This window comes from Monodelphis domestica, chromosome 7 (assembly GCF_027887165.1).
Source record: "Monodelphis domestica isolate mMonDom1 chromosome 7, mMonDom1.pri, whole genome shotgun sequence".
In the NCBI taxonomy this organism is placed as follows: domain Eukaryota; kingdom Metazoa; phylum Chordata; class Mammalia; order Didelphimorphia; family Didelphidae; genus Monodelphis; species Monodelphis domestica.
The window spans coordinates 97,866,405-97,879,444 of NC_077233.1; the positions used below are offsets into that span (position 1 = coordinate 97,866,405).

Sequence of the window (13,040 nt, forward strand, 5' to 3'; positions counted from 1 at the left end):
GAGATCTGCAGAAGGAGAGATTACTGTGGGACAGGGTTGTCCAGGGCAACTTCTCAGAGAAGGTAAGGCTTAAATGGAGCCTGGAAGGATGGGGACGATTTAGACAGGCACACAGAAGGGTGAAAGCCTGTTGTTGTTCTCTGCCTTTCTCCCTTCTCACCCAGAAGGAACAGTGTAATTTCCCTGAGCTCTGTATGTCCTTTGGTCCTTAATTCATCTTGTTTCCAGTTTTATAGTACTTCTTTGCTGTTGGTGGCCCGAAGTAACCACTGCTCTTTGATCCGACCCCAGAGTTCTGCGGTGAAGAGGCTGCAGAGGGCCTATGGCTGTGTATCCTGGAACCCTTTCCCCCTCTCTCTTTGGACAGGTAGGCTGAAACTGTTCCATTACCAACAACCTGAAGACTCTTCATTCATTTGGTAATCATTCTTTGGGGACTTACTATGTGAAAGGCCCAGTGCTAGACATTCTTGGGCCTTCAATAAGAAGTATGATATATATTTTTTTCAAGATTTTCAAGATTAGTAGGCTGGCCTTCCTAGGTATTTCCAGGGCCCTGCTAATTGATGTCAGTGCTTAGGAAAGAAAGGGTGGATTTTGGGGATGGAACATTATTATGCTTAGGATTCCAAAACCTGGTGTTGATATGATCCCAGGACCCCAGATGGAAGAGTTCAGAGTCCCTCAATGTAGATATTGTATCAACCAGAAGCTTATCACCAAAATACCCAATACTTCAGGGTCCATGGCACCCTCAGGTTAGGGTAGTAATGGCAGGGAAATAATCTCACTCTTGCTCCAAATTGTCTAGGTACTGCAGATGATTTTTTACCTGAATGGACTTGGGATTTCATCAGTATATAAGCAAGACCCAGTAAGGAAACTTACTACTCATGGAGCTGGCCACTTGCTCTGTACCAACTTTTTTTAGAGGGCTACCTGAGCCACTGAGATTCTCGAGTGCCTTTCCCAAGATCAGATAGCTGATATATTGTAGAGATAGATCCTGAAGCTAAAATCTCCCAGACTCTGAGGTCAGCTCTTGGATTCATCACTGTCCCACTAAGACAATAGCAATGGGTCCCTTATCACTATGGATTTCAAATAAATGCAATTAGGTTTTTATTTAGTACTTTAAAGTTGACAAAGCACTCTGCTCACAGTCCTTATAAGGTAGGTGGTGCATAATATCATTACTTAACATTGCTTTGGATTAGTGGGGCTTCAAAACTGTAGAGCACTTGGAGTACCTGAAGGTCATTTATAAAGTGATTGGTAGCTACAACCCACTTTTCATCTATGTGAAAAAGTTCAAGGATCTGTGGTTTCATCAGTGGGAGTGTTCACTAACAGACTAGAATCACTTTAAGTGATAGCTGGCAAAAAAAAAAATCACTACTTGGACCCTTTTGATTATGAACTTCCCTACAAAGGATGGGTAATTAATCTAATATGGCAAATGTGTGCAAGGCATAATGAGACTTTCAGGATAAAAAGACAAAAGGGAAAGAGTCAGAGGATCAGAGATTAAAACTTAGAGGGAACCTTCATTTTACAGATTCAGAAATGAGGCATAGAAAGGTATAACAATTAAATTTAGGTTTTATTCAATATGAGAGTTATAAAAGTGGTTGCTGTTTATAAAATATTAGCCCCTAAATCAAAATGACTATTAGCAGCTTTTATTTACAACAAGGTAGAGATAGTGAAAGTGGGAAATATAGGAAGGAGACAAAGCCTGTTCTAGCCTACTAGCTGTAAGTGCTGCTCTGACTTAGCACCCCCCACCCCACCCAGGGGCTTCCCTAAGTCCCTATCTCCAATGTGGATTTCCTGGTAGTCCTCAGCCAGAGTTCCACCAAAGCAGAATGACTCCAAGGAAAAGAGTGTCTCTTCAGTTCTATTTACCAATGTGGAATCCAAGGGAAGAGTCTCTCCAAAAGCCAAGAAAGGAGATTCAGAGAACCAATCTCTCCAAAAACCAAGGAAGGAAAGAGACCAGACCATGTTGGTCTCTTCTTTTATACCCCTTTTTCCAATCACTCCTGTCTCTCCCCATCTTTATAGGAACCAATTGCAGTCTTTCAATTTGCCTAAGGGGGTGAAGGGTTAGTGCTTGAGGCCTTTGGGGGTGTGAACTAGTAAGTGACTTGTGAGCTCTCTTAATGGTTAGCTAGCTACTAAGTAGGGATACTTTAAATTCTTGATTTGATTAACTAACAATAGACAAAAGGAGAGTTAATTCTATCTTCACAAAGGTTAAGTGATTTATCCAAGGTCAAACAACTAGCAAGGATTAAGATGGACCAGGACTCCAAGTTCTTTCCCCTTTTCCATTATCTGCCCTCAAGGAAGCCACATTCTACTCTAAGGAGGAGGGGAGGCAATAAAAGTAAATAGAGCATTAGGAAAAAGGAGGAGGAACAGAGCACTAGCTCTTGGAGGAGTCAGGCAAGATCCTATGAAAGAAGGAGAATATAAGCAGAGCCTTGAAGGAAGACAACCATTCTGGGAGGTAGAGATAAGGAGAAGGTAAATTCAAGGCTTGAAGAATTGCATATGCAAATGCATGGAGGTAGACTATGGAAGGGACATTTTGTTTGGGGCTGAAATATAGTATTCCTGAAGGAGAGTGGCATGAAATAAGGCTGGAAAAATGGATGAGATCCAGACTGTTCCTCAGAGCACAGAGACAGCCTATCACAAACCTATATTTGAGCTCTCTTCAGTTTTGTAGGACTTGCCAGAGTTCTTGATTTGCCTTGCTGGCATAGCCTTTGAAGACGTAAGAATTATCTCCATGGGACAACGAAGCACCCAAATAGGGCAAATGCTATGACTACAAACCTCATTGCAGCAAAATATCTCTATGTAATTGAAAATTATATAGAGCTTTAGGGTTATATCCATTATCTCTTTTGCTTTTTCCAGCAATTCTATCAGGTAGATGGTACAAAAAACTGTTATCCCCATTTGACAAATGAAGACAACAAAGCTGAGAGATTAGGTTATTTGCTAAACACTACATCCCTTATGAGTGGCAGACCAAGGACTAGAACTGATATCTCCTGATTCATTCAGCTTCTTTTAGCTGTCAGCTTATCCTTTATGCTTATTTGAATGTGAACCCCTTGGAAAGAAATATTCAAGGTAGGAATTATGTAGGAGATCTGCTGCAGCCAAACAGAAATGATCCAAAAAGAGCAAGATAGTTGTATGGTGAGAGTGAAGTCTGATCAATGGATAGCTCATGTGCTCCACTGATCCCTTTGAAAGAGGTAAAGAAAATTAGGAAGACCCCTAGAATACAGTGAATGAATCCTCTCTGATAAACGTATGGTAAGATATGGACAAGATTTGCAAAAGATGGGCAGGTGTAGATGGGTTTCTTCATCATCAGAATAGTGGTATGGATGAGATTACAGGTCCTGTATAGATCATATGAGTACCCCCAGCCCCTCAACACCCTCCCCTTCATGCCCCCTCCCCCCAGCCAAACACTGTTTATCACCCTTTACATTCCCCTTTCCTATATTTTCCCTAAATATGAAATATGGGCAGGATTACCATTTTGTTGGCTCTGTCGTGCTGCTATTTTTCTTTCTGCTACTCTTTGGCAACAGATGGCCTCATAACCATTATAAAAGGAGAATTTGGATGGTCCACAATGGGATTTAACCTGTATTTACCTTTGTTTTTATTTTACTGGTGTTTGTTCAAAGTCCTGATCTTGGCATGGAAGCTAGATAACTTCCTACTTGGCATTTTTTTCATAGGTTCTTTTTGATTTAATAAATCAAAGTTCAGTTGAGATGAAGGGATTTCAACACTTCTTCCATTTCTTTCTTTAGTGGAAATTCCACAAGTCATATTGCAGGGTTTTGTTTTTAATAACCTAGAGTAAGGTTTCTTAATGTAGTCTCCCAGGCAGCTGGTGCTGTTCAATATTACTTTTTAATCAATGACTTGTATAAATTAATGGGCTTATCGTATTTCCAACAAATGTTGCAAGGCAGAGAAGCATAGTTACATTTTGACAGTCAATTGGTCTCAGCATGTTAAAAGAGTGGACTGAATCTAATGAGATAAAATTTAATGGGGACAAAAATAAAATCTCATAATTTGGTTAAGATGAATCATTAGATAAAATCTGTGCTTTTGGCTAGGTGATAATTGTTGGGAAAAGGGGGATTTTAATGTTCTAAAAGGTCAATATGAAGCAAAAATGATTTTCTACCCAAGAATCTTATACAGCTGACTGGCTGGGTATAGCCTATACCTTAAGTAAGAGTACACTTTGATACTCTAGATATGACCTACTGGAAAAGGATGTTTAGTAAGTCAGCCATTCTTAAAACCAGTTAGTACAACTCTGGACTGTGTGGTGCCTTGGTGAAGAAGGCTCAGAGATTTCACAGCAATTCTACGAATTGTGAGCATGAAACATACAAATAATAATCTTGCCCGTATTTCATAGTTGGGGAAAGGCACAGGCATATGTAAAAACAAGAGGAAGAACTCTGGGAGTTTTGACAATTTACACTGAATCTTAAGGGTAATGTTATAGTAGTTCTTAACCTTTGTGGTATCATGGACTCTTTTGGTAGTCTTGGTGAAGTTTAAGGACCATTGCTCAAGACAGTGTTTTAAAATGCATTAGATAAAATACATGCAATTACAAAGGAAGTCAATTTTGAAATAATTATCAAAATATTTTTAAAAAGCTTTAGTAGGAACCATCCATAGGAGAAGTGGAAGGAGGTAAGTAAGGTAAGAAGATCTTAACAATGAAAGAGACCTAAAGAGCTTCAACCTTCGTGATAGCTTATTTTTTTGTCTCCCTAAGCCTTCTGTTCTGCCATAGGACAGCTCTTAGAGGATACTACTGGTCTTTCATTCTCCATTTCTTTGCCTTTATTCCAACTTCACATTGAGGCAAAATTTGACTCAGTAACTTCTGTCCATTGCCCTTGTTGTTTCTGAAGCTATGTGGAATAATTGTTTCATATCCCACATGATACTCTTTCCAACTTTGAAGGAGTCTATGATGTTTGCCCTTAATTTTGTCTTCTCTAGGCTAAATGTCCTAGTTCTTTTACCTACTTACCTACCTATTGTATACCAATTTTCGGTCTCCTCACCATCCTGATTCCCTTCTTCTGGACAGGCTAAACTTTGTAACAGCACATCTTTAAATGTGGCACCCAGAACTGAACATTGTACTCTGGGCATGGATTGCCCGGGGCAGAGTAAAATGGAACACATATTTCCTCTGATCTGGGCAATATGCGTCTGTTAATGCAATCTAACCTTGTGTAACTCCAAAACTTATTTCTTATCTTGCAGCTTCCTATGATATGAAGGACCCAGGTGGTCAGAGGCACTCACTCACTGTCTGTGCCAACCATAGCAGCATCATTGATCTGCTGAAACACACTCTGGAGAAAGCACAAAAAATGTACTCGGCCAATGCATATACTCACTGGTATAGGCAATATGGCTGTGAGGGGAGCGATTTTGAGCAGGCTTTTGATACCCTCTACACAGTGGAGGCTGAGTATCGCAGTGCAGGAGAATGGTGACAATTCTCAGATAAGCATTGTGCAAAAGCCCTATTGAATGGACTGAACTGAATTAAAGCCAGAGGACCTGATCACAGGTTAAACGATTCCCCAGATCTCAAAGAAAACTCCTGATTCCTACCCATCTTGGAAAAGGCAGCCTCTGCTTTTAATAGTTGAGAAATACTCCTAAAAAGATATGCCAACACTCAGCAACCTAGATAAAAGGCTAACTGAATAATATATCAACAGATTAAAAATGATCTTTTTATTCAGGCTTTGTTTCAGCGTATTGGACCTATTCTAAGGTAATTCTGGGGGTGGGGTGGGGGGAGTAGAATGAACCTATCAGTATTTCCACAAGAAAATTAAAGTACATCTGGAAGTAAGCAACTGGTCCAGCTGAAAAAATGAAATAGCAGGGAGAAGCTTAAGGCAGAAAACCAATGAATGAAAACATGTTTGCTTCTCCAGAGTAAGTATGCCAAGTTGCTGGAGTTGGCCCTCTTGCTTCACATGTAATTAGTCCAAAAGAGAGGGCCATTGTGTACCTGGGCCTATCGCTGATACAGTTCTTCCGTTTCCAAATAGTGGGATGTTATCTAGTTGACACTAAGTAAAAGAGTCTGAAATCAACACTAAGCTGGGGCAGGGTTTGTTAGGGCCAGTGCAGGGGAGCCTTCCATTGGGATTAGGTTAACAAAGTTGGGCTATCTCCAGAATCTGGCAGTGGAGCAGAGAGGTCACAGTTCTCTTTCAGTCTAATTCCTACTTCTCTCTTTGGCTGGAGAGAAGCCCAGAAATCCAAGAATGTGGAATGTCAAGTGTGCATTTCTTAGCTATAAGGAGACTAGTCAATAAGCCTGACTGGCAAGAAGCCTTTAGCACCAAGGATAAGACTGGCTTTTAGGCTATGTGTGCTATTATCACTTTTTATTCTACTCACTCCAAACTCAGCTCTTACAGGATTGATTTGAGAAGACACAAAGCATGTTGAAGATGACTGAAACCCCAAACATTTTTTATTTTGTCCTTGCATAGAAAATAGAAAAAGTATTAAAACAAAAAAGTTTAACCTAAAACAGTGTAAACATTTTCCTCTGTGGGCTAGACTTGGTAGGGTAACAATTCAACAATGATCCATCCTCTGCCAGGTGCGGAGACCGATGGGCTACAAATCCTGCCCTTCCAGCTACGGAAGGTTGTAGTCGCTGGGAGATTTCTCCTTCAGGACGATGGGGACAGACTTCTTAGGCTGGAAGCTAGCCATTGTTTTAGAGTAGTTTTGCTTAAAAAAAGAAAAAAAATATCCCTGGTCAGAAGGACAGCTGACAAGGACTTGGCTTTCGGTGTCACCCATGATAGTACCTGCTGACATTTTACACTTGTCTGAAATTCAGATCAACTGTATTAAAAAAAAAAATTTTTTTTAAACCCTTACCATCCATTTTGGAGTCAATACTGTGTATTGGCTCCAAGGCAGAAGAGCAGTAAGGGCTAGGCAATGGGGGTAAAATGACTTGTCCACGGTCACACAGCTGGGAAGTATCTGAGGCTAGATTTGAATCTAGGACCTCCCATCTCTAGGCCTGACTCTCAATCCACTGAGCTACCCAGCTGCCCCCTAGGTCAACTGCATTTTGAGAACATTGTTTTTTTGACTTTTTCATTCTTTAACACTGTGAGGAAACCACTTGTGATTAAAAAGGATTGCTAATCTCAAAATCTGTATTGAATATCTGGAGGCATGACCCCTTTAGGAAAAGTCTTAAAGGGAGAAAAAAACCTTGTGGGAAGAAAGGAGAGTTTGTAAAAGTAAGAATAATGCTATTAGTAAAGGGGATGGAGTACAGTCAAGAAGGATTCCCTTCACATTCTGCCTCTGACAACTTGAGGAACAGGGCAAATTTCTTAACCATTTCTGAGTCTGTTTCCTCATTTATAAAATGGGGAATATAGCACTGAAAGCAGCTAGCATTTTAAGATTCTCAAAGTCTTTCACATATTTTATTCTAACAACCCTGAGAGGTAGGTGTTATTATGATCCCCACTTTAAAACTGAGAATGCTGAGATTGAGATTAAGTGACTAGCTGGGGTCCCATAGCTAGTTAAGTATTTGTGACAAGATTTGAACTCATCTCTTTGGATTTAGAGTCCAGCATTCTATCCACTCTACTACCTAGCTGCCTCTCTAGGCTCTGCCATCCTAGAAGAGTAGTTATCTCAGCAAGGTCAATCCATGGCTAACACCAACTCTCTCAGCTACCTGTATTTGAACCCAGAACACACTACAGGGAAAGAGTGTCTAGCATGTGGCATCCCCAAATGGAAGTGTTTTCTTATCTTCTTAGCATTTATAAGAAGACTTATACTATTTAGGTGAAACAGGTGATACAGTTCTGCTACAGTAGTATGTTGTATATCTGGACAGTAAGATACATTATACTTTCTTAAAGAACTTTCCCTTTTATCATAATTAAATCAAAGCAAGTATTATCTGAAAAGAAAGCAGATCATTGAAATGCCCTGAGCTCTTTGAAAGAAAGTAGTAGAAACAATATCCTATTCTTAATTTACCTTCTGGTCCAATTTCATTTTGGCATTGTAGAAAGCAACTGAATCAGGACAGTCAGTTAGATTAGAAAGTTGGGTTTGGCCAAATTTATCTTCATCATCCTCAGCCTATGGAGAAGGCCAAGAGAACAGCCCATTAGTCTATTAAGTGCTTGAACAGCTTCCCAGAACTATAAGAGTCCCTTGACTCTTGCAGGCCATGGAAATTAATTAGTTCATTCATTCATCTATTATTGAACAAGCATTTATCAAGTGTCTGCTATGTACAAAGCACTGTGCCAGGGGCTTAGTGAGGGAGAATATAACTATAAATAATATGGTATTCTCTGCCCTTAAGGAGCTTACAATCTGGTAGGGATAGGGTAAAACATGGACACAAATGATTCTAGTTCTAATTTGTATCTAGTGTGCTATGGGCATAGATTGAGTAATGTACATTTAGATCACATGTAGTCTGGTGAATCAGGGATAACTTTGCCCTGTCATCAAAGCTTTGGCCCCATGCATCTACAGTTACTCTCTTTCCTTTCCCTTCTGGAGCACCCTAAGGAGGAAGAAATCTGCAACTCCCAGCCATGTGAACAAGAACCATAAGCCAAAATCCCATTTAGATTTTACCACACCAAAGGGAAGGACCCTGAAGGCTAGGCGAAGGCTCCAATCTGGACCAACTTGGAACAAAGGCCTCATTCCTCTGACAGGCTGAAGGCATTCCTTGTTAGGAGGCTCATAAAACTTTAAGGGGGATTGGAGGGGGAACCTGTTATAAATCCACAAATGTGTATCAGCTGCTTCTTAAAGGCAAGGCAAAGTGCTAGGCACTGTAGGCGATGGTATAAGGAGTTTACAATCTAGGTAGGGAGACAAAACATAAAAATATAAAAAAAAAGCAATAATCAAAGACAGAATCTTGGGGAGCACCTGCAAGTAGGAGCCAGTAGGGGAATGAGGATTCTCAAAAAGGAAAGAAGTTGTAGCCAGGGAGGTAGGAGCAGAATCTAGGATAGTAGAGTGTCATAGAAGATAAGCATTTCATGAATGAGAGACTACATGTTGGAAAGAAAAATGGAAAGGATAAAAAATGGTGGGTAATTCAAAGATCAGAGTCCTAGAGAAGAGATCAAGAATACAGGGAGACTTCCTTGAAAAGGAGAAAGGATACCACTTCCTTGAGAGGAAGGGAAGGAAGAAAGGACAGGTGGAGAAATAAATACTTGGAGGTACCAAGGAGAGATCATCTCATATATCTGTCCTCAGTTTTTCCCCCAATAAGTAGGTCAATGAAGTGAGATAATCTTCTGGGAGAAGGGGAAAGGGTAGCATCTGGAGTCTGAGAGTGGAGAAACTTGGGGAAAGCTAGGGAATCAGCAACAGGACTGCTGAGTAGTGAAGAACCATTCTAAGTCAGCCTGAAATGGAGTGGGTGTCATCTGCAGGGATCAGGAAGGTAGATGGAAGAGGTGGCCCAGAGTTGGGGTCTCACCTGGCAGAAGGTACAGGAGGCTCCTGTCTCCTATGGCCCTTTTAATCTGTATAGCCTTGCATTATCTGTCCCCTTTGGGTCTTACTTGTTCCCATCTAGACTAAGTTCCCGGAAGGCAGTGACTATATCTAAATTTTCATTTCGTTTCAATGCAATCCATAAATATTTATGAAGGACCAACTAAAGGTAAGGAATTGTGCTAGCTCTTAGGGGCACGTGGTGTAAAAGGACATGGCCTTGTCTTCAAAGGGCTTAGAATCTAATAGGGAGAAGAGGAAAAAAAAAAATAGAACACAGGGTAGGACATTATTAGGTATGTGGGAAGAGTCAATGTGACCTGAGAGATTCAAGGAGGCAAGGGGCCCTTGTAGTGATGGGAGTGAGGGGGCATCCTGGAGAAAACAGCACCTGAGCAAATCTCTGAAAGAGTGAATGGAGAGAGATCATTTCACATTTGAGGTATGGTGTACAAAAAGGCAGGGAAGCCTTGTATTCCCCCCCAAGGCCTAGTACAGGGACTTGTGGCTGTTTCAGTCCTCAATAACAGTTTATTGGATGATTTCTCCTTTCATAAAGAGTTTTCTTTGTGGAGGTCACGTCCTGATCTTAATTTGAATGCCCCTGTATTTCCCTCACATCACAATGTAAGTACCTCCTTGTTATAACTCTCATTCCCTAGTTCTTAGGAGTTACTTTAAAAATCAATATTGGCTAAGTGAATGAATTAAAGAGTCAAGGGTGTTGGTAAGAACATCATTGAAGTGGCTGACAGTGGAATCCAGGCTGGCTCAGGAGTTGTATCACTAGAAAGGAACTAATGAATTTGATGAATTGGGAGAAATGAAGTGAGAGAGGTTGCAGTGAGCTGAAGGACTGCCCTAGTTTGCCTGGGGGTTCGAGAGTAGGTAGGAGGACCTTCATCTCCCCTCCATAACTGAGCTACATAGTCTAGCAGGAAGCTTATACCCTTTCTGAAGGAGGCCCATTCTGCACAAGATGGCAGTGAGAGTGGAAGGTGAACTGGGAGGTGGGGAGGGTAACCCCAGCTCCAGCATAGATTAGCCTGAATGGTTGGGACTGACAGAAATCTATCAGTGAAGACAGCAAAGCAATTGCTACTAATACCTCCAACGCTACTGGTGTAGGGCTTCCCATCTTCTAGCTAGTCTGACCCAGTCCTAGACTTGAAACTGCATTAGGCTAGAACTGTGAAACTTCAGCCAATGACCTTTACTACCAGTCTTTCCCTCTGTCATATTCAGCTAAAGCAGTCAGGGCCCAAATGCTGTAGAAAGCCACTGTGTCGTCTTTGCTGGGCATTGCCCTGACTAAGCTTGGTTCTGCAGGGAGAGACTGGGAATTAAGGCTGGGTTCTACCCTTGAGGCTGCCTGGGATCCCACTCCATGCCAGCTTCACAAGCTGACCCCCATTTACCTTACCAGTGATGTGAGTTTGCTCAGGGGAATCGTGCCTAGTCTCATGCTACCACCCTTAGTCTTCGGAGGGCTTTGCACCTCCTCAGAGACAAGGAAGGATTCGTTGTACCAGATATCAAACTCTGAAAGAAGGAAGACGGCACCATGAGAGAGGGAGGCTTGTCAATCTGCTCCCATAACAATAACAATCATAACATTTATATAAGGCATTAAAAAGAAGCTTTAAATACATTAATTCAGGGGAGGCCCACTTAAAGGTTTACAGAGTGCTTCCCTCAGAACAACCCTCTGAATACAGCTGAAGACTGGCCAAGGGAAAGGTCTGATGACCAGCTCTTTCTATTGAACCACTCTGGCAATTCCTGATCATCTCCTTTCACTAACGTGGTTGGCTCACGGCTGAATTCTGTTAGAGGTGCACCTAAGAGCTGGCTTTTATACTGCTGATGACTCCCCAGAGAGAATCTTGCTTTTTAAAGGCCTCAGAGCTCTTTATCCTTTAGCCAGCAGATGGTGGCCCATGATTATTCCGTTAGGTCTGACTGAAGAGCCTCTTCATACCTTCACACTTGGAGAATGCTTTCACACCTTCCAAAGGAGTAGTAATCAAGTATGGACCCTTGCCCAAACATCCTAAGCAAAGTGGGTCTGATACCTCTAGAGCCAAGGCCAGAGAACTGGCATAGGAGGACTGTCCTGGGCTTGACCTTCTGACCTTTGACACCTTCATACAGCTTGGCTGGGAGAAACATTTTCAGAGTAAAAAGTATCCTATACTCTGTTGTATGAATGTGACCTTTTAAGGATACAAATCACCCACAATGTGGAATTTTGGATCAACTTTAGGTCCCTTAATCGGGTTTTTCTGCTGGAAGTATTTCTAAGAGCAAATTAGTTGTCTTGATGGACTCCTGAAAGAAAGCATCTGGCTTTTTAAGTCTACTAGGGGCATGGCTGATCCTTTTGTCCATTAATGGCTAGTTGCACTATGGACTTCACACCTAAAAAACTTCTTTCCTACATTCTAAAAGAATAGGAGCAGTTCAGTAGATTGACTTTAAGACATTGACCTTGGCTCCTCCATGCTCCCTCTCCCATCCCATCCCATCCCATGTCTGGCTGTCATCAGGCTCAATTCTTTTTTCTAGACTTGTGCAGAGAGGCTGACTTGCAAACAGAAGGCCACTTACCTGAGAGCAGTCTTTGGCGACACTGGTCTACTAGATGTTGGCAGTACTGAATTTCTGCCTTGAGGTCTCGGAGGTCTTGGTATTCCCCCCGGTACTGCTTCTTCAGTTCTTTCAGCTTTAGAATCAGTAAGAATTCTTCTTCATCAATGATCATTAGCCCTTTATTTTCATATTCCCCTGTAGGTTGAAGATTGGAGGATGAGGACACAGAGAGAAGTTAGATTCATTTCCTCTCACTGGCAGAGCTCTTGATCTATGCTGGTTTTTTCCCCTTTTCTATTATGCTATTTAATTGTGCAATTGAAAATGCTGAGGTGATTCTATAAACATCATTATTTTTATAAACCCTTATCTTTTGTCTTAGAATTAATACTAAGTATCAGTTCCAAAGCAGAACAGCAATAAGAGCTAGGCAAACAGGGCTAAGTGACTTGCTCAGAGTCACACAAATAGGATGTGTCTGGGGTCAAATTTGAACTCAAATCCCCTTGTCTCCAGGCTTGGCATTCTATCCACTGAGCCCTCTAGCTGCCCCTCCACACATATTATTAACCAAAATATTTATTAACCTTGATGTAGGTTGTTGCCTAGGAAGACAGTCTATTATCAACTATTCCATGACCCTAAGGACAGCCTAGCAGTCATAGGATTTAGAGCTGAAAGGGATCAAGGACATTATTGAGGAGGATCCCCTAATTTTACAAAGGGTTCCTCCTTTGAGGCCCATGGAAGATCCAGGTGAACAAGTAGTAAGTAATTGAGCCCTAGATTTGAACTCAGGGCTGTGACTCCAA

The 13,040-nt window shown here is 41.4% G+C and overlaps 2 protein-coding genes across 10 annotated transcripts in view; one reads left to right on the forward strand and one right to left on the reverse strand.

Annotated features, from left to right (window-relative positions):
* LOC100024810 (uncharacterized) overlaps window positions 1-5,836 on the forward strand; it is a 112,280-nt gene extending 106,444 nt beyond the window's left edge. For all 4 annotated transcript variants that reach the window (XM_056805200.1, XM_016424327.2, XM_007499723.3 and 1 more), the window contains 2 exons: window positions 229-367; window positions 5,347-5,836. In XM_056805200.1, the coding sequence (XP_056661178.1) occupies window positions 229-367; window positions 5,347-5,582 (375 nt within the window). In that variant the 3' untranslated portion in view covers window positions 5,583-5,836. The remainder of the gene's footprint in view (window positions 1-228; window positions 368-5,346) is intronic.
* A 718-nt stretch (window positions 5,837-6,554) lies between these two features.
* KIF9 (kinesin family member 9) overlaps window positions 6,555-13,040 on the reverse strand; it is an 81,486-nt gene continuing 75,000 nt past the window's right edge. For 5 of the 6 annotated variants that reach the window (XM_056805194.1, XM_056805195.1, XM_056805193.1 and 2 more), the window contains 4 exons: window positions 12,247-12,423; window positions 11,060-11,178; window positions 8,140-8,244; window positions 6,555-6,849 (listed from right to left, as the gene is read on the reverse strand). In XM_056805194.1, coding sequence (XP_056661172.1) covers window positions 6,754-6,849; window positions 8,140-8,244; window positions 11,060-11,178; window positions 12,247-12,423 — 497 coding nt within the window. In that variant the 3' untranslated portion in view covers window positions 6,555-6,753. Of the gene's footprint in view, window positions 6,850-8,139; window positions 8,245-11,054; window positions 11,179-12,246; window positions 12,424-13,040 lie in introns of all 6 variants that reach the window. The other variant, XR_008913495.1, reaches the window with a different exon arrangement.